The sequence below is a fragment of the Stigmatopora argus genome, chromosome 13 (genome assembly GCF_051989625.1).
Source record: "Stigmatopora argus isolate UIUO_Sarg chromosome 13, RoL_Sarg_1.0, whole genome shotgun sequence".
Taxonomy (NCBI): domain Eukaryota; kingdom Metazoa; phylum Chordata; class Actinopteri; order Syngnathiformes; family Syngnathidae; genus Stigmatopora; species Stigmatopora argus.
The window spans coordinates 8,771,102-8,795,004 of NC_135399.1; the positions used below are offsets into that span (position 1 = coordinate 8,771,102).

Sequence of the window (23,903 nt, forward strand, 5' to 3'; positions counted from 1 at the left end):
CGATGTGTCTTTTATTGCGGAAAGCAAAACAATTTAGTGTTGTGGATTCAGCTTGCAGAAGTACGTGCGTGAACAGATGTTGCTGGCGGTGGCCGTCATCGTCAAACGTGGCACACTCGACAAGACGGTCAGCTGCAAAGGTATCTTCCTGGAAGTGGGCCAGCTCATCAGCAGCGGGAACCCCAATGTGGTAAGGACCGCTGTAGTTAGTCGTGGTGACCGCTAGGTGGGAGCACAAGGTTGGATTGTGACCGTGCGCTTGGTTGAATGGCAGCAAACGCTGGCGTGCTCCATTCTGACGGCGTTGCTCAGTGAGTTCTCCAGCTCCAGCAAGACCAGCAGCATCGGGCTCAGCATGGAGTTCCACGGAAGCTGCAAAAGACTCTTCCAGGTTCAAATTCCTTCACTCGTTTCAACTAAGCAAATCAACACCTTGATTTCCAGCACACAAAATCAACTGCAGACAAACTATATATACATCAGCAAGAAACCAACAAACTATATTTTTTGCATGATGAGATTGAAAAAGAAAATTCATTAAAACCTTTTTTTTTTTAAATACTAATTTTAGGATTTTATCAAATATTGAGACCTGATTATTTTCCAAATTTAATATATATCTCTTGCAAAACATGTTTTAGTGGAAAAAATATACTCTGTAAGATGTAGGCAAAATAAAAATGTAAAATTGCTTGTATGATTAGTGTTTAAAAATGAACTCATTGATCATAGAGAATAAAACTTTCTTCATTTTCATTTGCAATTCATAAAAGGATGTACTAAACAGTTTTTGTGACACAATGTGTTTAAAAGGCACAAGTAATTTTATTGTTAGAATACCATAAAATGATCAAAAAGGTATTTGATATATTTACATTTTCTCTATCTAAGGTGTTGATTTAAAACTATTAGTTTTGCTACTTTTTGATTGTTCAGAAGTCCAATTGAATATGACCAAATGTGGTTTATTTGTCTTGTGCTGTCAGGAGGAGGGTCTGCGTCAGATTTTCGCACTGACGATGGAGGTTCTGCAGGAGTTCAGCCGCCGAGAGAACCTCAGCGCTCAGATGTCGTGCGTCTTCCAACGATACCTGGCTTTGGCCAATCAGGTGCTCAGCTGGAACTTCCTTCCGCCCAATTATATCCTTTCTTTCATTGTACTTGCGTTTCACATCAGGCTAAAGTAGCTGATTGAGGCAAAATGCGATAATGTCTACCTCAGGTTCACGTTAAATGGGAAGGTATGAAGCCTTGCAAGTGCGGCATGGTCATTGAGTGGTTAGCGCGTCCGCCTCACAGTTCTAAATTCAAGGGTTTAATCTCCCCATGCCTTTTTTTCGTGTCCTCCATCTTCATCCCATTTCTCGAAGTCATGCATGGTTACACGAATTGTCCCTATGCATAAATCGGTGGTTTTGGGGTGGTTGTTTGTCTCCTTGTGCCCTGAGATTGGCTGGCAACAATTGGCTGAGTGTACAATGAGGAAGATGAATGAATGAAGCCATACAAGATGACATGGTCATGGGAATTTTTTTAATCCAAGGAGTGGAAGAAAACACATTTTTGCGGTGGTGTTTAGGGAGAAAACCTTTTTTTGTTTTTTTGTTTTTAAATATATGTGGGTACATAATACATTTATTTGTCTCCAAAAAGGAAATTAATAAAATTGCCTTCAGAGCTATTTTTGCTAAATTTAAGGTGAAATCAACACTATTATTAATTGTTACTATATATATAATCCCCATTATTAATTATTGTAGTTCTACATTTTTTTTTAAGTATCAAATAATTAAAATAACAGATTAAAAAAATGTGGTGATGCCCCAACAACAACTATCAATAATTATTTTTAAGATGTAATTGGATTAAGATGTAAATGGTTTTAAAAGGGAAAAACTACATTTGTGTAAATGTAGCATTCATTTTTTAAGGGTGTTTGTAATGTATAAATATGTTAGAAACATAAAATATTCTTTATATATTTTAAGTATTAAAAAAAGAAAAAACAGAAATACACAAAATGTCCCCAAAACCCAAATTTTTATGTATTAAAAATATTTTTGTAGAAACTTAAAAAATATTTTTGCAGAAACTTTAATTTATCTTATTGATTTCTTAGTTTTGCATAAAAATGACTACAAGTTCCTTTTAAAATAGACCAGTACACTTATTTTAGTTTGAGATTTAAAAAAAAGTAAACTATGTTTCAAAGACTCTGACATCAATATGGTTGCTCTCCTGAAGGGTGCAACATTTTACACACATTCCATTTCTGTGCGTGTGTGTATTAGCCAGAAATGCACTTTGTAGTCCGTAACTCGCATGCACATGGGTTGTCTTTTCAGCTGGCCTCATGTTGAGTGCACAAATCCTAAATCCTAACCAGCCTGACATTTGACGGGATCTAGATCACTTTCAAAGACATGTCCACATGTGAGTGCGTGTGCACGCATCATTCCTTAGATTACGCCCCCTTTTTGCAGGCTCCCCTTGGAATGCGCGGCGTGTGTTTCATTTTAAAGATCCTAACCCTGTCTTTGCATCCTCCGTCTAGTCAATATCTTTCCTTGTCTTCATATGCGTCCTAAAATGACCCCTCTAAATTTATTTTTGTCATAAATTTAAAAAATGTCACATTTTTTATTGTACTTATAAATGATTTGTAAGAGTAAAAAAAGTCATAATTCTTGCATGAAAGAGTTAAAGCCACATATCATTCCTGGGAATAAGTCAATTGCCCAGCCAAACTATGAAAAAATACATCAGAAAATACTCATTGTTTTCATTAGTATAAGAGAATTAATAATCATTTCCTTTCTTTCTGGGTGATTGAATAACCCTCCCCAGTCATTCACAATAATACCCACTTTGTCCAGTGGAAATAAACAAGTGCCGTTGTTCTAAAGTGACGAGCGTCGCCACCTGCGAGTACGAGCGTCGAGGGGGTTCCGCCGTAATCTTCGACAGCCGCCGCCCTTTAAACGCCAGTAAACGCACTCCAGACGAGGGGGGCCTTCTCTGTCTTCGTCCCCTTTAGCTCGAGTGGGGGTTTAACACGTCCCCGTCACTCGTCGCCGGGCTTGACTCGTGGCCTCCGGGAGGGTAGTGGTCAGGTGACAGATCAAGTCCCCTCACTCTAACCGTGCCACATATCTGTGATATGCCGACCCGCCATCTGCTTTGCCGTAGACAGGAATGCGCGCTTGCTAGATATTCAAGCATGACGGCCCCAATTCAGATCCTTTCGACTTACCAGGTAGTGAAGCCCACCCCGGTGTTGAGCTCGGGGGGATCGGGCCTCGGGTTGAGTGTTAGCCTGGGTGGCAAAAGAGGTGAAGGGGTCGATCAGAATTATCTGGTTCAGACCATATTCACCCCAAAAATAAATTAAAAATGTCTTCGCACTCCTAGCAAGACATTCAATCCCCCTGATTAGAGACAAAGCTTCCGGGGAGCCGCTGACAACAGGAGACGGGTGCCGGATTGTTATTCCACACGGCGGGATTTAAGGCGGGATGCGTCCGTTAAACCCCAGCACGCGTCCTAGCATAGCGCTACGCGACTGCAAGGCGGCCGGCGGGATCAAGCGTAATGAATAGAGGATACAGTAGAAGCTTGCTAATCCGTTAGCCGCACACACACAAACACAGCACGCCCGTGTGGAGATTAGTTGGCTAATCTGTTTGTTGGCTATTTGCAGCGGCAAATAGCACACAATGAGAGCTTGTAAGGAGACATCCAGCTGCTAGCCATTTAGCTCCTTTTCATATTCGACTCGTATAGAATGTCTGTGGGGCCGTTAGCGCTTTGCTAAATGTTAGTGGGTGTTTGTTTGGAAGCCTTGGTCGCCATGGTTACCAATAGAAATGAACATATTGCTATATACCGTATTTACTCGCATATAAGCCGCATTTCTCTAACAAAAAAATTATGACTGAATCGAGGGCACGGCTTATACGTGCATAAAAAGACGACATGCACGAAACTGCAAGGTGACAAAAATGAAACGCAATAACGCTAGACAATGCGGCCGATAAAGTCATTTATTTCAAAATAGAGAAAAGATAAACAGATAAAAAAAAATTATTTTGACGTCTATTAATGAAATTCTAGAGAAAAAAAGTATCTTCCATAAAATGTGAAAAAACTCACCCGTGCCTGTCACTACTCGCTCAGGGCGCCGCCATCTTACTATGTCAGCACATCCTATAGTTGTTAAGGCTCATCAAAGTTCTTGCGGTCGATCGTTAAAATATCAGCCTTGATACCTGCGTAATGTGTATCTCATGCTATTATTGCACCCAGAGATTTGGTGAACACTATACCGCTATGGACACACTTCCTGGTTGTGCTTACGTTACTTTCTTTTTGAAAGGAGATGATTATGAAATTAAACAAATTATGCTTTGATTTTTTTAAAATCTTTTTATTTCTTGTTCGAAAGTGAGAACTATTGCAGTAATATGAACCATCGAAAAAAATCGAGATATTTCAACATAGGAAGCAATTTGATATTTTGCATTCACAAAGACAGGCATATTAATAACTTCCTTATTATATTGACCCTAATAATGTGCTTTTGATTCATACAGTATCTCAGAAATACCACGTGCAATGATTTTCCCTTCAAAGGAACACATTTGTACTCTATTAAAACCATGAATATCGTCATCATAATTGTGAATTAGGTCTTATACGAGAGCAATTGTAAAATTCAACAATTTTAAGGGTGCGGCTTATACGTGAATAAATATGATAAATATTTCACAAAGTAAAAAAAATGTTCTTATTAATTAGCTAGTAGGGGAAAACATCTGAAAAAGGAATGAAGTAAACTTTGAAATCAATGAATTCTCATTTTAGAAAAACAATACACAACAATTTAAAAATTTAGCAAACTTCCAGCACTTGTTCCCTCCTTTCTCCTTCTCATAATTGATTTACTCCAAAATAATAAAACTAGGAAAGTTCAATGCCATGTTGAAACATCAAATGTGCACCTAATTATCAAACGTATCAGGGTAATATGTGAAATTAACCACGTTGGAAAAATTATACTTAGCATGTCAATACAATGTGAAATTGACCACATTAAAACACAAAACATATCATTAAAGATTAAAATTAAGATATTAACACATGAAACCTATCAAGTTTTAAAGTTTAGTCAAACCTGTTACTTTAAAACATGAAACCTCACCTTAAAGAGACAAAATCGTGGTTGATTTTTTTCACGCAAAAACTCGTTTTAAAACAAAGTGAAAAAATGAAACTCATTTAATGTATATAAATACCATTGACCACGTGTAGAGGTGTTTGTAACCGAGCTTCAAGTTCACTGGGTTGCTAATATAGTTGGTGGTTTGTGTAAAGAGGCTTCTAACACGTTAATAGCGCATGCTTGTGTCCTCTTCACTTGTTGACCTGCATTTACACGTGTGTCCATGCCTGTGTGTATTTGTGCGTAAAAGTGAGGCGTCACCGCGGTTATTAGCAGCCCGTGGGCTAGAAACAGCAGCAGGTGATGTCTTTTAAAATACCGGCGGAGCGCCGCCACATGTCCTCGTCACTCCCCTTGCGCTCATTCGTCATCCGGCAAACATTCGCATGACATACACACGCGCACAGACACACACGTCCTCCATTTAGGGTGTCCTTTGTTAAGTCTGCGGCGGGTTCCTTTAATGCAGGGATCTGAAACTCAACTTATCCGGCGGACGCTAGAGTTAAGCCTCTGGGCGAGTGTGGGCCTCATCGGGTTTTCAACAAAAAGTTATTTAAAAAAAAAAATTACGGGCGACGCATTCCTCTCAATCTAATATGAACAGTTGAGAACATGAAGATAAAAAAATCATTTATGTTCTTCACTGTTATTCATCATGTAGACACGCTCATCTCTTTGCAATTTTATTGGATTTGATTATTTAACATTGAAATGCTCTCTATGCAATAATACACATTGGCTTTGGGCAGCCCTAATATATTCTGTCTCCCACTTTTGCCTATGTTGGCAACATTTGTCACTGGGATGAATTGGTGCCTCAGTTGTAGAGTAGTTGTTTCCCAACCCAGCGGGTTGTGGGTTCGATCCCCCACTTTGGTCATCTTGTCTCAGTTTCTGATACTCAACCCCAGGTTGCCCCTGATGTTGACAATATAGTCTCATACCATAACTTTGAGTGCTCTTGTTACGACTCCCCCTGATGGTAAGCTATACCAGGGAGTTGCAACTACCACAGCAGAAAGATTCAGTCAATGATGAGCCACACACACATTGCCAGTAGCCTTCAATGAGGGTTTATTAACAAGAACGTCCACCAAAACCTGGACTACGGGCCTGGGCAAGGCTTTGCGACAGGGGGGGTGGAGCCACAGCTCCAGGTACCTGTGAAAAAAAGAAACCACACACAAAACAACACACCCTACTATATAGTGCACCCAGGCTGACAGCCGTAACAGCTCTGAAGATGGAAAGGCACTTAACAAGTGTAACTCCATTTGTGTGTCTGAAGGGCTACATACACACACAAAAAAAGAATTGAGCGTCATGAACTGCGGTGTGAGGGTTAGTCTAAGACGGGGCTCTTAAACCGGTCCTCTAAGGGCTGCAGTGGGTGCAGGTTTTCACTCAAACCGAACAAGAAGACACCTTTTGGTAGTGTAATCAGTTGCTTGCAGTCGGGTGCTACTTATTTTAGAAGATACCTCATAGGTTAAACTATCGGCTCTGAATCGGTTGTGACATCAACCACTTTGAGGAATCGGTTTGATCCAGGATCAGGCTGCAAGTTTAAGACCCCTGTTTTAAACCTTGCTTATTCCTCCACTACGCATATAAGGAATGTGTTTTGGCCTACATCCACATGTATGAGGGTTATTTTAAAGTCGCCTTCCAAACTCTGGAATTTCCCCTGAAAAACTAAAGTGCGTTAAAGCACCAGTTGGCGCCAGGCCTTTTCAGCCAATCAGAAGCATCAATTTAGTCATTTAGGAAGGTGCAAAAACTTTAACCCTAAACCCAGTTGGGTTTTGTCTTCATTTACACAGAACGGCATCATAGAAAAATGTTACAACGCATTTAGCGTTCCTCTGCTCCCTCGAGGTTTGGTCGAACCCGTGTCGCCGCCACACTCCCTCGCGGGCGAATCGCATTCTTGCGTCTTCTCCCGAACGGAGTTTCTTTCCATCGCCCTCATTCCGTCCCTCCCAGCCAAAGTTCACAGCGAGGTCTTCCGCCTCCGCCGTGCCTATTTATACCCAGCGCTCTGAGTTAGACAGGTGCCAACTTGTGGGCCCAAAGAGCATTGCGGTGTGTGGCGCGGGGCGTGGGCGGCGGCGGCCGGTATGTGCCGGCGACCCGACCGCCCTCTGCCTCCCGCCGCTCGGCTTTGATGATGCATTCCTCCGCTGGCTTGTTTGTCAAGTGATGCACACGGAATCTCAATACGGGCCAGCGGTGACAAACCGGACTGGAGCGCCTCAGACACTTTTGATTGACAGGAGATTGACACTTTATTTATATTTTGGAGCAACTGTGACTCCCATCGCTCCTTCCAACTTCCATCTGTAGTTCAGTAATATTCCAAAACTTGAAATTTGGACAGAGACATGACTGAAATGAAGTCCAATATTTGGCTGAATAAAATTCAGATTTTTACTTAATCCGCTAATTAAATATATATTCACAATGTATTACACATGTAGCATATATATATATACATATACATATACATATACATATACATATACATATACATATACATATACATATACATATACATATACATATACATATACATATACATATACATATACATATACATTCTACGGCTGTCACCAGGATAAGCGGTGTTGAAAATGCATGCTTGTAGTATGTATACTGCTTGTCTTTGGCCTGGCAATACCACACCCAAAATGGGATTTATACTCCAGTGCAACTCATATAGTGGTGTTTTCCTCTTAATTGTGCGTTTATTGGCTTTTCCGACATATACTCAGATACCACCTTAAGTCTAAAAGGTACGGTAATTGTTCGGACCCTTGTGTATTTAAATCTAAATTGATTACTTTGAAGTCTTGTCATTTTTGATCTCGCAAACCACTCAAATTCAATTTAGGCTTTTGTGTTTTCATTCATTTTCCATATTGCTTATCCTCACACGTGTCTTGGGGGGTGCTGGAGCCTATCCCAGCCAGCTATGTGCACCAGAATTGCAAGGCACAAGGAGACAGACCACCATTTATGCTCCCACTCCTAGCTTGCGGCAATTTTGTGTTTTCAACCAGCCTACCATGTATGTTTTTGGGATGTGGGAGGAAACGGGAATACCTTCAGAGAACCCATGCAAGCCTGGGGAGAACATGCAAACTCCACACAGGAAGGTCCGGACCTCGGATCGAACCCTTGATTACAGAACTCTGAGGCCTACGTGCTAACCACTCCTTCACTGGGCTGCCTGTTGTATTTTCAATGCCATGTCATATCAAAGACAGACTTTAAAAATATTTAGATTTAGATTAAACTTTATTCGTCCAAGTTACTGGCAATAGACGTTCTCAGATTCTGACCGTAGGATAACGGAAAAAAAATTCTGGAATGGCATAATTAAGTAGTTTTACTAACGGTGACTTTAAAGAAAAAAAAAAAAGAAACAGTAAACCATTAAACCCGTAACCGGCGCATGCTTAGGTATTTCATTCGAATTTCCATTTTTATATACAGATATATATGCATACAGTTTGTGTATATATGTGTATGTATTATACATAAGAACTCTATTAGGTTTTTTTCTCCATATTTCATTATATTGCAAATATAAAAATGTAAAGATTTTTACTTGTTGAGAATCATCCACTTAAATGGGGGTCAACCGCAACAAAAACATTTTTTTTTTTAAACTATTCTTGGCTTCTACTAAGTGGGAATGTTTGAAACCGGTTTTGATTGGCTCAGAGTGTTTTCATTGCATGCCAGAATTAATAATCTCCAATTTGTGGCAAAGAAAGAACAAAATAAAAGTAGACAAGCAGAATGGCTGCTGATTGGTAGAGGAACGAGATGGGGGCGTGTCCCGGTCGCGAAGGAGTCCGTAGACTGCTCCTTTGTGCACATTTGCGCCGGGCTCGTCTCCCGAGGAGACAGAGGAGGGGGAATCCTTGTTGCTGCGCTTATGCTGCTGTTGGCCTTAACGGGCTGCGGATCACTGGGGCGCCACTACATCGCTATGTTCGAGGCGGCGCAGAACGTCATGCTCAAGCCCACCGAGACCTGGAGGGAGGCGCTGCTGGACACCAGAGTCATGGACCTCTTTTTCACCGTGAGTACGCACGGCGCCTGCTGTCAAAATCTAAGTGTTTGCATGCAAATGAATGACAGTGCTTTTAAACGTTTGAGACCTATTTGGAATTTGCTGATGGTGAGATGTTTTAGGTGCATGTCTTTTTCTTATATGCCAGAAATGATCTGTTATTTTGAAGACATCCAAAAAGGTAGTCCTCCACTGCAAAAATTGGTTATCTTCATAAACTGTGTTCCATATTGAATCAAATGATACAGTCACGGTAATTAGTAGTTGTTAAGTTGTTATTTAAAACAATACTTTAGCAAACGTCCTCAATGGGCTGTGGTAGAAATGAAACGTGTGACTTTCCTTCCATCAACTTAAAGCATTTAGCAGTCAATTTTCCTTAACTCATTCACTGCCATTGAATATGCTTAATGTCCAATTCAATTGAACTTGTGCGATTGATCATGTTTCATTGTTGACAGCAATAGACGTCCAATCCATCATCACTGGGAGAGAGTCAGTGATCTTTCACTTCTAATTAGTTAACTACTTCAGTGTTCATATTCAAATTCAAGTTGATTGGCACCTTAAAAAGCAATGGTACATAATGAAACAGTGTAGTTCCTACAATTTAGCATGCTTCGATTCGTCTTTTTAATTCATTGGCTTCCACTGACTGCAATAAACATCAAATTATTTTTAAATGGGGTGGCTGGGATGTAACAATTACGTTTCATGGCCATTGACAGCTATAGATGATGTCCATTGGGCTGAAAGGGCGGCAGTGATCATTTGAGTTGCCGCCAATGAATTCACTTAATAAATTCTAAAGTTGTTAGAGCAGCAGAAAGGTTAGGTTTCCTTAGTTTGAGTTGTCTTTGGTGATTAAAATACTAAAAATACTGCGGTCCGTGTAATCACAGCGCAAAACTGCTTAGATGAAAGCCAATGGTTTCAACAGTTCAAAGGTGAAATTAATCTGAAACCTTTTTAAAAAGTCTAAACCCGCTGCCGACCCAAAAAAAAGTGAGCTAACAGCTATACCTATGAAGGAATCAAAAAACCCAAAGCCCCAGAATGCTAACTTGTGCAAACGTGTGTCGGGTTTCCTCCTCGTCTGCCGCTCTGGTATTTCTAGTAGCGCAAATGTTTGTTGTTGTAGATGCCCTCAGCTGTCCGACTGTGTGTGTGTGTGTTTGGAGGGGGTGGCTCATGTCGGCCCCTGGGGGACTATGTCAATGTTGGCGTGTGCTGTGTCTCCATGTTGTGGGTTTCTTTCATTTAATGGACTCTACTACTGTCTCCAACATGCGCATAGGCAGCAGGTGTGTGTCTGTGCGTGTGTCGGTGTATGCGTGTTATTCTTTGGAGACGGGTGTTTAGACACACAAGACAAGCCACTAGTACCGTGTTCCATTGACAGGCTTAGAAGTAGGAGCCAAGATTAAGGCCCCCCTGTTAAAAGCCACATTGATTGAATTGAACTGAATGCTTTTATTGTCATTATACAAGTACAATGAGATTTAAAGCTTTCATCATGTAGTGCACAAATATCAACAAACAGACAAATAAATAAGTAGTCCAAGTACAGTCAGTGCCAAGTCGTACCACTCGCTGAGTCTATGGACTCAACAACAAACAAACAAACATAGATAATCAATATATAGTAATGATAAATAAATAATCTATTAGTAGTAATAGATAAATAAATAATCACTAAATAATAATAGATAAATAAGTGGTCAACACAATAAATTAGTAGTAGTAATAAGTCTTGATTAGGTCCTAGGTACAGAACTCGAGTTCAGTATGTTGACAGCTCTTGAGATGAAACTGTCCTTGAGTCTGTTTGTCTTGGCAGTTATGGCTCTGTAGCGCATTGGTGGAAGCCGGGATACGTAATGTCTTTTATAATGCTCTCTGCCCTTCTAAGGCACCGGGGTTCGTAGAAGCTGGACTGGGTAGGTAGGGGGCAGTTGATGATCTTTTGGGCTGTGTTGATCACCCTCTGCCAGTTCTACCTTCCCACTGGATCCGCAGTCTCCATTTTGGTGCAACACTCCATTATTTCCTACTCCAGTAATAATTTGCCACCCTTTGTGACGTTTGATAAGAAACCACTAAATACGATAACCTATTTTAACCTCTCCCACGATCTCCAGATTGCGGCAGTGCTCTATTTTCTTGCTGAACTGAGTCTGTCCTCGGGTAAAATTGCCATGATCTCGTCGTCAAATTTGAGAATGGTCATTAAGGTGTATCAGGCAGAGGAGGGAAAAAAAAACAAACAAACAACACTGGAAGATGTGGTTTCACTTCCCAGAATACTCATCGTAGCCCTTTTTTGGCTTATTAAAGACCATGTGATTTTTTATTTTATTTTTCCCCCTCGGCAATTTTTGTCTCTTGAGGTTCTTTAGTTTGATTCCAGTAATTAAGATGTCTCCGAGCTGTTGTTTATGTGCACAGTCAACAATCAATTATGAAGTTTATTTGTTTTGATTTTTCATATAGCGGAACTGTCCAGCACCCAATCCCTATTCTTGGAATATCATATGACTGAGACAAAGTTAAATGTGGGAAGATATCTTGAAGTATGACTAAAATGGTAGTTTTATACCAAAATGTGTCTTTTTCAGGCATGGCTTTTTTAAATAGACTTTTTCATGGGTTTACCAATGATGGGTTTACATGTTCTTATTGAAGAACACCTTTTCAAAGGACTGAATTTTCAAAAGAATCACTGCTCCACACGACTTAACTAATTTTGTGACTAGGACACGTCATCTTAAGCCATCAGATGTTACTGTCATGCTTTGCAATGAGATAAACTGACATTTCATCATGTAACTTCACACACTTGTCTGGTATGTGCATTTTTTTTTGCAATCAGACAGGAAGTAACTGATCTAGAATCCAGTGCAATATGCATTTACTAATTATCTTCCATTCCGCTCATGGTCAGGGGGGTGCTGGAGCATATCCTAGCTATCTACAGGCAGTAGCACAGGAGTTCATCTGGAATTAGTTGCCAGCGCAACCTAACTTTGCTAATTTGTACCAAAATAACTAGGTTTTGTGTCTTTGTGGCTTTCTAGAGGATTTTTTTTGTTGGTCATGGTTCCAAGTGAAACAATCACTTTTCATTTTTCTTCCTCAAATTTCAGACAAATAGATTTTTTTTAATCAAAAACTAACCTACGTATTTGCTTTGAGGCTAGGTCGTGGTTCTGCTCACAATAGACATGCCTATGACATTTCTTGTTGCTAAGTGAAAGGCTGTCGATTGATGGCATCTGTGATCAATTCATCATGCATGTTTCACTAATGCAGACCCACGGTACATTTAAAGCCCTTTTCTTATATACAAAGGCATTTGCCAAGGTCAGACAAGAGTGTGTCAGTCAGCACATGTTGTGATGGAAAGACAATAGGCTGCAGCAAAGTGTTGATGCGAGACAAACGATGGGAAAGATGAGCCTCAGAGGGAACACGCAGCAGCCAGGCTTTGTCTCCTTCTATAAATAGCATCCTCATCTCCACTCTCTCCTCCGTTACTACCAGCCTCCCTTTTGTTATCCCTGTCGTAAAAGCTCTCCTCTTCTTTTGTAGTATCAAATGTTGTTTATAATAAACCCCCAAAGATTGGCTTGGAATCTTTTTGAAATTCAGTCCTGGAAGACGGTTTTACTTTGCCACGTGAAAATTGGTAGGCATGTCTATTATGGGTAGACCCACCCAAAAAAAAATGAAAAGAAAAAGCAGTCAGCCATTTTTTTTACACTACAAATCCAATTGTAATAACATGCGTTATTTCCAACATTCAGTACTGGAAGAGTTAAATGAGCCACATGAAAATTTGTTGGTAGATCTATCACGTGTAAGCTGAGCAAAAATGGTCAAGAAGCCTTTTTAGACCAAATTTTAATTGTATTCATTTGCAAATAAAGCATAACTGCCATTGAAAAAAACAATACATTTCATATGCATTTCTATCATGAGTTGATGCACAAAATGTTTCCAGAAGCCACAACTGAAAACACACAGGAAAACTGGCATTTATTGTCAATTTACCATTTGAGGAACTTTTATCACATTTTAAAACATACATATTTCTTTTTGCCCAACACGTCTGTTTGTTCTTTGTATAAACTGCACTTATAAACAGTAGCTTTTCACACTTCTTTTGGTATGACCGTTCGTCGTAATGCGTACATTGCTGCCAGTGCAGTACATAAATCATGGCTTCGGATCTCGATGAATTTCCTACCGTTCAGGAACGCGGCATTAGCGCGGCATTAGTTACCTTGACGACGGCACAAACAACCTTCTGGGACTTTGGTGTTTATTGATTAATTAGTGTGCATTAATACTGTTGTTATAGTTCTATTTCTCTTACACTCACACACACATACACGCTAACAATAGTCAGACATGAACGGCATGGAACACATCATTCGCTAGTGCAGCTGCTTTGTAGCGTCCCTCCCTTCCTCCCGCCTCCCTTCAGCCTCCCTTCACCCGATGATTTCACATCGTGGAAGCAGCGGCAGCGTTAGCATCTGAGCCGTGAAGGGAAGATGGAAGTTGGGACCGTGTGCCGGCCTAAAACACGTTAAGCTCAGGGAGGCGGTGGAGGTCCAGATGCGCGCGGCGTGGCGTCAGTGGAAACACGTGCTGCTGAGTTTGCCATGACCACGATCTCATCGGGATGTTTCTTCCGATATGGGTTTGATTGAGGCTGCCTGTGGGCTGGAAGCACTCATTGGCGGTGTTTTGTTTGTGTGAGAACAACTGGGGTTATTCTCCTCAAGTCATCTGAGGGTGAGGCAGGAGGTTTTGCACTTGTGCTTAAGCTTGTACTGACAATTCATCTCATTTTGATCAGTCTTAACCTTCTTGTCTCCCATTAACGACAATATAGATGTTAATTGGACGCTTCGAGTAAGTGTGTGTGTGGCAGCCACGAGTTAGTAGAAATTTTATCCCACTCGCTTTTCTTCGTACTTTTATTCAGGATTGGATGGTTTATTGATACAGGTTAAATTTGCCAGATTCGTTATTAACTCATTGGCTACCATTGACTAAGATCCAACGCCACTCGATTTTTACTGGGAGAATGATCCCTGCCAAATGAAATGGACTGGAGTTCTAATGCTATCAATGGGAGTGAATGAGTTTAGAGGTAGATTTGTATCTAGCAACCCAAAAAAAATATGTCCCATTGAGAACAGTTGGTATAAAGCGGTTTTGAACCATGAAAGCTTTAATTGTGCTGTTGGATTTTTTTTTGGTCTAGGTCCACAGAAAGATCCGTGAGGATTCAGACATGGCCCAAGACTCGCTGCAATGTTTGGCTCAGCTGGCGTCCATGCACGGGCCCATCTTCCCGGACGAAAGCGCTCAAATCTCCTATTTGGGACACTTGGTGGAGGGCCTGCTCAGCATGATCAATGGGTCAGTAGCTCCTGCATGGTCAGTTTACAATCTCATCTCATCGATGAATATTTGTTTTGGATACATTGCAAAGTGTATTATTTGTTTAAAACTTACTAATAGTTGTCAATTTATTGTTACAAGAAGACAGTTAATAATCTCAAATTCTCTTAAGTAGCTTATTTTCAATTTACTTAAAATGTTCACTTCACCCTACTAAAGTAAAGTCCAGTTTAAAGTTTTAATCGAGAACTATTTTTCTTATGCACCATACCTTCGAAATTCAGGTGAAATTGATTGGCTTGTATTTTTTTTCCCCTTAAAAGTTTAATAATGATTGTGTTACCTCTATTTTCAAAATTTTTACTGAAAAATAATTGAATCAACAAAAATCCATTGTCGATTAAAGCCTGATAAAGAGTGAATGATGGCGTTCGTTGGAATTCTTTTACCGTAATCTCGGGGCTATAAATCACTGTTTTCATAGTTTGCATAAATCGGCTACTAATACTCCAGTGTGATTTTTTTTCTGTTATGATCTTTTTTTTAGGCCTTAAAAACTGTTATGTTAACGGAGGCCTATTTAGCATGTTGCTCTCCCTTTTACTATTTTTATTTACTTTTTTAATTATTACAGTAGACGATACTTTTACCATTTTGTTTATATTTGCTTGAAATTTTTAGTGTCTTGTCTGCTGAAGTGATGGTAGGGTTCGCAAGTGTCCCATCTGAGGTCTTACTCTTGTGTGAGTTGGGGAAATTCGGTGGCAAGTGGGGGTCCCGCTCCACCTCCAGCTTTCATCCCACTTCCACATTCACACTCTCTCCCAGTCCATCTGTAATCACCTATTCTTGGAGGTTTTTTTCCGATTGCTTCATCGGAAAACCATGCGGAGCCAAGCTGGACAGCCGATGTGCGCTGATTGAGCACTCCTGCTCGCACTTAGACCTTTTTTTCCGCACCATGTGCAACCCGGAATGTCACTTTTTAGTGGAGCAGGAGAGTCCAAATTGTTGTCTAGGATGGAAAAAAAAAACTTCATTTTTGTGTCTTCAATGTTACACTGGCCTGCAGTTTATTATATAAGGGGGGAAAGGAAAAACTTAATGCCTTTTTAAATTTAGTGATGAAATCCCAGAGTGAGGCCAAATGAGGGTCAGCTTTCCAGTCAAGCCAAAAAAATGTCTTTAAAAAATTGCTCCTCGGAACCCAGTCAACGCGCGGCGATTTTCCACAGCTGTGCGGCGGTGTGGAGGTCCACGTTTCACGCAGTTTCCCCCCTGCGGCCACGCTGGAAATGGGGGCACCGCACGCCCTCCCACTGCATTGTGTTGACTCATGGCTTATTTATAGTTTTAATCGGCCATTTTAACGTGGCCTGGCGTGTTTCCATGTGCCTTTCGGCCAAGGTGACGGGGACAAAGCTTTCCGTTGTGTAGCAGCGGCTGGCTAAAAACGGGACTTTTAACAAATGCTAATCGGATTATGGGTTGCTATAAGTAGTGCAAAAAGGAAGTTCACCGCCATAAATGCCTCACAACATAAAAACAAGTCAATACCTTCAGGACCTTGTAGTGAAAATAACTGACATGCTTGTTTTGATGGAACGGCACCGGAAAAATGCCTTTTTAATACCAATTTTCAGTCGTCGATGCCCATTGGGATCGAATATGGCTGACTTTTTACATAATGGAACTTTTCAGCCCAACTATTGACGTGACTTTTTACATAATGGAACTTTTCAGCCTCACTATTGACGTGACAAATTGAGTTTGCCCACTTAATCTTTATCTTATCCCACAATAAGATTTATCTTCTAAATGTGTGCTGAATGCAAATCCAAAGTGATGCATTAGCGCCACCTAGAAAATCTTTCCATCTTTTACAAACCTCCGAACGTTTCACTGACAAGCGGTCAAGGACCGTCTTCGTTCTTGGAAAAATGTTCTTAAACAATATCTTTGTCGGCCGAGTAATATTATATTTGAGTCATTTTCTGAACCTCTTTATCCTCACTAGTGTCGCGAGGGGTGCTGGAGCCTATCCCAGCTGACTTACGATGTAAAGAATATTAAAATTCGCATTTTTGTCATCCATGGGGTCACAATGCAAATAAAAATGTTTTTTCTTTCTTTGTCAGTATTGAAATTGAAGACTCTGAAGCCGTAGGCATCTCCAACATCATCTTCAACCTGATCACCATGTTCCCCAAGAGCGTGTTGACGGCGCTGCCGAGCGAACACTTCACCTCCTTCATCAACTGCCTCACGATGCTCACCTGTTCCTTCGGTCGCAGCGCCGCCCTGGAGGAGGTGGTGAGTGACCGCCCCGTTTGAAATTGTCGTCGACTCCAATCGTTTTCCTCCCACGGTTGCGACGTCGTGACAGTCGCCGCGGTTTGTGTGTGCGCGCAGCTGGATAAAGATGACATGGTGTACATGGAGGCCTACGATCGGCTGTTGGAGTCGTGGCTGAAGCTGGTGCAGGACGAGGAGCATTTCCCCCGCGGCTGTTTCGTCCAGCCCGCCGTGCAGGTTTTCAACGCCTACATCCAGTGTCATCTGGCCGCGCCCGACGGGACCCGCAACCTGGTAGGGTTCCATCCTTTTGAGGCTTTGAGAACCTGCTTCACACTAATGTCTCTCCATTTCGCCCGGCTTTGCTCAGTCGGTGAACGGCGTGTCCACGCACGACGAGGATGAGATCAACGAGCTGCAAGAAGACGACAGAGAGCTCTTCTCAGACCAGCTGTCCAGCATTGGGACGCTAGGCCGTGTGGCTTCAGACCACTGCATCCCCCTTCTCACCAAGTAAACACACTTTCAGTACCATAAACACTGCTGCACATTGTGGTTGTTAGTTAGCACGTTCACTGCCATTCACAGCGCTAAATTTGCCAGATTCGTTATTAACTCATTGGCTACCATTGACTAAGATCCAACGCCTGGTCCAACGTGTTTGTCGCTCATAGACGTCCAATCCTTTTTTTTTCTTCGTTCATCCCACTTCAAATTGATTGGACCTCTAGCACCATCAATGGCAGCCAATGACTTTAAAAAGAAAAACATCATTATTGCATTATCAGTATTATCACATTTGGGCCGATTTTTTTAACATTAAAGCTATGCAGACAGTATTTTTAATCATTTGTTTTATTTTTCTATTTCTATTCTTCTCTAACATGCTCATTTTTTTCATTCTTTTTTTAATATTTACATTTTGATACGTCATTTTGATCCCACATTTTTGTTTTTTACATTTTTTTAATGTATTTATTTACTTGAAATGAACTTAAGCAATGATGCATATTGTGGCATTCAGCCTGCTTGAGGAACGCGTGACCCGGCTACACGGTCAGCTGCAGCGGACACAGCAGCACCTGATGTCCTCGTCAGAACCGCCGCCGATCGATCGCAAAGTCCTCGACGATCTCTACGAAGACATCCACTGGCTCATCCTCGTCTCGGGTCAGTATTGCAAACCAGAATTCTGACAAGTGTAGGCTTTAGCTGCCCTTTTTTCCCAATGTCTCGTGCTTGGCTCTCAGGTTACCTCCTGGCGGACGACCCGCAAGGAGAGACACCGATGATCCCCCCCGAAGTGATGGAGTTCTCTGTAAAGCGCTCGACAGAGGTGGACATGAACACCACTTTGCAAATCTTGGGGTCGCCGGGCGAGAGGGCCTCGTCCATCCCGGGCTGCGACCGCACCGACTCGGTCATCAGGTATTGTACCGAAGTCATTTTAACACCAACGGGGACAGTATAAAGTATAAAAGCGTGTCCGTTAGGTTGCTGTCAGCCGTATTGAGGACGTCCGAGGTGGAATCGAGGGCCAGCAGAGCCAGCTTGACGCAGCTGCTGAGTCCTCAGATGGGCAAAGATGTGGTTTGGTTCCTGAGACGCTGGGCCAGGACCTATTTGCTCATGGATGAGAAGCTCTACCAGCAGGTAACGTCACCAACAGGGTGTCAAATTCATCTTTGTTTCCTTCAAGAAGCCCTTTTCTGTCATTAGGGATGTCACGAATATTCGACTAAATGACAATAAATCAACAACTATCTTGATGGGCTTATTTTTCTAATTAAAGCTCCTTTCGTCCCTCCCGCGGTCAGGTGAGCATCCCATTCAGCACGGCGTTCGGCTCCGACACAGAGGGCGCCCAATGGATCGTGGGCTACCTGCTGGAGAAAGTCATCACCAATCTTTCGGTGTGGAGCTCCGAGCCGGAGCTGGCCAACGACACGGTGGAGCTGCTGGTGACGCTCGTGGAGCACCGGCAAAGGTGAGGAAGGAGAAAGTGGAAAGACGGCGCCGTAACCGACACGTGCCTCGCCGCAGGGCCAACATGGTGGTGCAGTGCGAGAGCTGGTGGAACCTGGCAAAGCAGTTCGCCGGACGCACCCCGCCGCTGCACCTGCTCTCCAGCTCGGTGCAGAGGACCCTCATGAAGGCTCTTGTGCTGGGGGGCTTTGCCCAAATGGACGCTGACACCAAACAACAGTACTGGGCTGAGGTAACTTGTTTTGAAATCAATGGCTGCCAGAGTTGCATTAAAGATGAACTTGTTTTTACATTAAACACATGTTATCACATATTATCACTTCAAACACAAAAAAAAAAAAACATCATTATATTTTTCCCTGTTATAACGGATTTGAGGTTATTTCATCAACTCTGCCTGCTATTGATAGTGATAGAGATCTAATTGTGACTAGAGGGGATGGGACCAATCATTCAATAATGGTTATAAATTTGAACACGAACTCTTTGGGTTTTCCCCCTAATGTTTATTTTACTAAAAAGCTCCATTTACAAATGGCAAAACATTTACATTTTCACAATGTATCTCGTCCTACATATTTTTTTTACATTAAGAAAAATCAGAAAATAAAGATGCCCTCCATGGCAGCCAAGGAGTTAACAAGGCTGTCTTATGAGTATTACTTGCCTATAGTGTCCCTCTCTAATATTAGGCATTTGACATATTGGTCGTTTGCCCCGCCCCCCCTAAAGAATTGAATTGTGTTCATCTCTAGCTCGCCATAATCCGTCACCAGGGAGAACTCGATCTCCGTCGGCATCCCGGAGGTCTTTTGTCCTAATCGGCTGACGGTAGTAAAAAAGGGGGCGCAAAGCCTCACGTAATTACCGAGGGGAGTCGGCAGCTGTCGCAGCTGCCGCGGCGGGTCGGAGGGGAACGGGTGCGGCGTGCAGGCGATGACGGCGAGCATCTTCGACTCATCTGCTAAATGACTGCAAACAAAAGAAAACGTTATTGAAGCTATTCTATGTACGAAATCAATCACAAACCCAATCCGACAAAAAGATGAGAAAGTGGAGCTTTTTTTGTCGTGTCATCAGATGTACATAAGATATCTTAAAAGGAATTGAATCGAAATGACATTGTTCTTTCCCCTATCATTAATTAAAATATTTGCTCGTTTCTTAGAATCCTGTTGTCTTGATTATTGCAATAACCACGTTGTTTTGTGTTTGCGTGGTTCAGGTGCTGCACCCTTTGCAGCAGCGCTTCCTCAACCTGATCAACCAGGAAAACTTTGCTCAGATGAGCCAGGAGGAGGCGGTCAAGCGGGAAATCGTGGCCACGCTGGAAGCCCTCTGCGGAATCGCCGAGGCCACGCAGATTGACAACGTAGCCTCGCTCTTCTCCTTCCTCATGGACTTTCTGTCCAGCTGCATCGGACTCATGGAGGTGGGTCTGTCGCTTGGCGGGCGCCCACTCTTTAGTCCTTGTCCTTAACTGTCTACTTGCACGCGTCTCAGGTGTACAGCAACACACCGGAGACCATCAACCTCATCATCGAAGTCTTCGTAGAAGTGGCCCACAAGCAGATCTGCTACCTGGGAGAGGTTGGTCATTCTTCCCGACACCAAAGAAGTCCAGCCAAGTGCCCCAAATAACTCGTCGTGTGTGCAGAACAAGTCTATGAAGCTGTACGAGGCTTGCCTGACGCTGCTGCAAGTTTACTCCAAGAACAACCAGAGCAGAAAACGCAGCGACGCCGCAGCGGAGGAAGACCAATATCAGGACTTGTTGCTCATCATGGAGTTGCTCACCAACCTGCTGTCCAAAGAGTTCATCGACTTCAGCGACACAGGTGCGCCCGTCCGTCTTTTTGTCTCCAGAAGCGTTTTTTTTCCCCCCAACTCGCGCATGATCCACACCCGCTCCTTCCAGACGAGGTTTTCCGCGGCCAAGAGCAAGGCACGCCGACGTCCGCCCGCCCGGTGTCGGCCGCCGACGTAGTCCTGTACGGCGTCAACATCGTCCTCCCGCTCATGTCTCAGGACCTTCTCAAGGTGTCGTATTTTTTGTCTTGCTCGACGCTCTCTCCTCTGAGTCTTAAAGTTTTCGTCCCCTGCCGCTTTTGTTTCACAGTTCCCGTCTTTGTGCAACCAGTATTACAAACTTATCACCTTCATCTGCGAGATTTTCCCCGAGAAGATCCCGCAGCTCCCCGAGGAGCTCTTCAAGAGCCTCATGTTCTCGCTGGAGCTCGGCATGACTTCGTATCCTCTTCTCGTGATTTGTGCTCTTGTGTCCTCCCCTACGATTTGACGCTAAGCCTTAACGGATGTGTTTAGTATGGGTTCAGAGGTCAGTCAGCTGTGTTTGGAAGCTTTGTCCCCATTGGCCGAGCAGTGCGCCAAAAACCAGGAGAAGGACACGCCCCTTTTCTTGGCTACGCGGCACTTCCTCAAGGTACGTGGGTACGCCGCTGCAAACGTTATGCGTGAGTGGAGTTGTTTATGTTTGCCGTTTGTTGCAGCTGGTTTTCGACATGTTGGTACTGCAGAAACACAACACGGAGATCACGGTGGCGGCCGGAGAAGCTCTTTACACGCTTGTTTGTTTGCATCAGGTCAGGAGACACTCTGCTTTGAAAAAGTGTTGACAAACTAATGTGAAATCGTAACTTTAGAATTAATGGCACGGTATCATTGGGTAATTTCTCTTGTGATACTTACCATACACATTGACCAAATACTGTTGTACTTATAATTACGGGTTGTACTTGGTTTAAAAAAAAATAAAAAAAGAACTTGTAATCTTGATCAATCGTTTAGCAAAATTCATCCCCCAAAGTTTTTTTTTCTCAATATTTATATAATTGGCTGCATTGTATGATTTTGCAAATCTTTTCTATTTGGTTATATATAACCATCCAGTTGTTGTGATTTGAACATAATTTGTGACTCTTAAAATCTTGTCATGATATTGATATAGTAGTGAAAACAAATATTACTCATTATAAATTCTGCCAAATATGGTGATAATGTAAAGTATAAGTGGACAGTGGTGTGATGTATTTATTTATTGTTTTGTGGCGTGTCCAGGCGGAGTACTCTGATCTAGTGGAATCACTGCTGTCGTCGCAGCGCGACGCGGTCATCTACGGGCGTCTGGTGGCCGCCTTCAACACGCTGACGGCCAGCAGCACGCCGCCCGCCATGGAGCGCAAGCAAAAGATAGCCTTCCTCAAAAGTCTCGACGACTTTGTGGCCAACGTGGGCGGCCTGCTCTGCGTCAAGTAAGCCCGCTCGCTGTGACTTATGGGTAAAGGCTCAGGACGCTTATCACGGCGACCCGTCCAGCTGTGATGCGGACGAACGGACTCGCTGGGAGGTCACTGGACTACCAGGCAAAGCTGCTGAACACACACACACACGTACACAACAAACTGTGTAATTGGAATGTGACAAAGATTTTTTTTTATAAGTTTTTCCCCCTCAGTGTGAAGTTTTAAATGCCTTTGGACCATTGTTTCGAGAATGTACAAGTTTATATGCCTACATTATGTAGAGTCAGTTATACACACATACACATTCAAATTCTCCGCGCCCATTGACGGTGATCAAGTTGTTTTAAAAAAATGTTTTTACATTCAGCACACGTTAACGATTGCATATAAACACAATGCCCAGACGAAGGAAAAAGTTCAAAAACGTTTGTGCTATCCTATTGGCTTTAATGGGACTTTTTCATTTAAATCATTGGGGTTCCGTTGATGACTGTAGATGTCTAATCCGTTTGCACTGGGAGAACTGGCAGCGGTATGATTTCTGGCAGCCCCTCAAAGTAGAAATGGGGTGGACGTCTATTGCCAAGAGTGGCGTTAAATTGTGGTCGTTGAATGACTGCCTGCCCAGTAAAAAAATGCATTTGATGTCTATTGCTGTCAATGGACATTATGGATGCCCATACCAAAACATACAAGCACGTACATAATAGATTCACACAAACTATACTCCAAATCTCTCCAGAGTGCCTATGTGTGTGAGTGCCTTGCATCACGTGTCCCCACGACAAATAAGGTCGCCCGGTCGTGGAGCAGCCAGAAAGTTCATGCATGCCGGCCTCCCGTCTGCAAGGCTTGGACGTTTTGCTTCTGTTTAAGGAACCACACGTCCAACTGAAATTTTTATACGCGAGCAGGTGAACTTTTTCTGTAGGAGTTCAACTCGAGAGAAAAAGACGTTGACGGGCTGTATTGCGACGAGTATTTTTTATAAAGCAACGCAAAATCCAAGATCCGTAAGGAGTAGAGACGCTTCAACAACCTTCCTATGTGTGTTGACCCTGTTTCAAGTTGTACATAAAGTTGGATTGTATAAGAAGTCTTTTGGTCTCTTTCATTTTGTATTGGCACTAACAAAAAATCTGTTCTCATCTCATTTTCTGAACCGCTTTACCCTCATTGGGGTTGTGGGGGTGCTGGAGCCTATCCCAGCTGTCTCCAGGCCTCAGGTGGGGGGACACCCTGAATTGGTGGCCAGCCGATAGCAGGGCACAAGGAGACGGACAACCATGCCCAGGGGAAATTTAGTGTCCAATCAGCCTACGATGCTTGTTTTTGGAATGTGGGAGGAAACCGGAGTACCCGGAGGAAACCCACACAGGCCCAGGGAGAACATACAAACTCCACACAGATGGACCTGACCTGGATTCGAACCCAGGACCCCAGAACTATGCGGCCGACACGCCAACCACTCACTTCACAGGGCCACCCAAAAAATCTTTCAATTTATAATGGTAGTTGACTTTGAGCCTAAACTGTTCGTCTCATTGTAATGTAAAATTAATTACGTCAAAATCTATTACATGTTCCATAAATTTAAATGCATAAGAAAATATGCATGATGTGAATAAAATGC

General features: G+C 42.6%; 1 protein-coding gene across 1 annotated transcript in view; it reads left to right on the plus strand.

The window, feature by feature from the left end:
* xpo4 (exportin 4) overlaps positions 1 to 23,369 on the plus strand; it is a 26,044-nt gene extending 2,675 nt beyond the window's left edge. The window contains exons 4-24 of the mRNA XM_077617523.1: positions 52 to 190; positions 275 to 391; positions 987 to 1,140; positions 9,205 to 9,317; positions 14,587 to 14,744; positions 16,865 to 17,039; positions 17,139 to 17,315; positions 17,392 to 17,534; positions 18,046 to 18,191; positions 18,272 to 18,449; positions 18,515 to 18,674; positions 18,839 to 19,008; positions 19,065 to 19,239; positions 20,233 to 20,439; positions 20,511 to 20,597; positions 20,665 to 20,845; positions 20,926 to 21,047; positions 21,127 to 21,257; positions 21,333 to 21,450; positions 21,518 to 21,610; positions 22,086 to 23,369. Coding sequence (XP_077473649.1) covers positions 52 to 190; positions 275 to 391; positions 987 to 1,140; positions 9,205 to 9,317; positions 14,587 to 14,744; positions 16,865 to 17,039; positions 17,139 to 17,315; positions 17,392 to 17,534; positions 18,046 to 18,191; positions 18,272 to 18,449; positions 18,515 to 18,674; positions 18,839 to 19,008; positions 19,065 to 19,239; positions 20,233 to 20,439; positions 20,511 to 20,597; positions 20,665 to 20,845; positions 20,926 to 21,047; positions 21,127 to 21,257; positions 21,333 to 21,450; positions 21,518 to 21,610; positions 22,086 to 22,283 — 3,142 coding nt within the window. The 3' untranslated portion in view covers positions 22,284 to 23,369. The remainder of the gene's footprint in view (positions 1 to 51; positions 191 to 274; positions 392 to 986; positions 1,141 to 9,204; positions 9,318 to 14,586; positions 14,745 to 16,864; positions 17,040 to 17,138; positions 17,316 to 17,391; positions 17,535 to 18,045; positions 18,192 to 18,271; positions 18,450 to 18,514; positions 18,675 to 18,838; positions 19,009 to 19,064; positions 19,240 to 20,232; positions 20,440 to 20,510; positions 20,598 to 20,664; positions 20,846 to 20,925; positions 21,048 to 21,126; positions 21,258 to 21,332; positions 21,451 to 21,517; positions 21,611 to 22,085) is intronic.
* Positions 23,370 to 23,903: the final 534 nt, after the last annotated feature.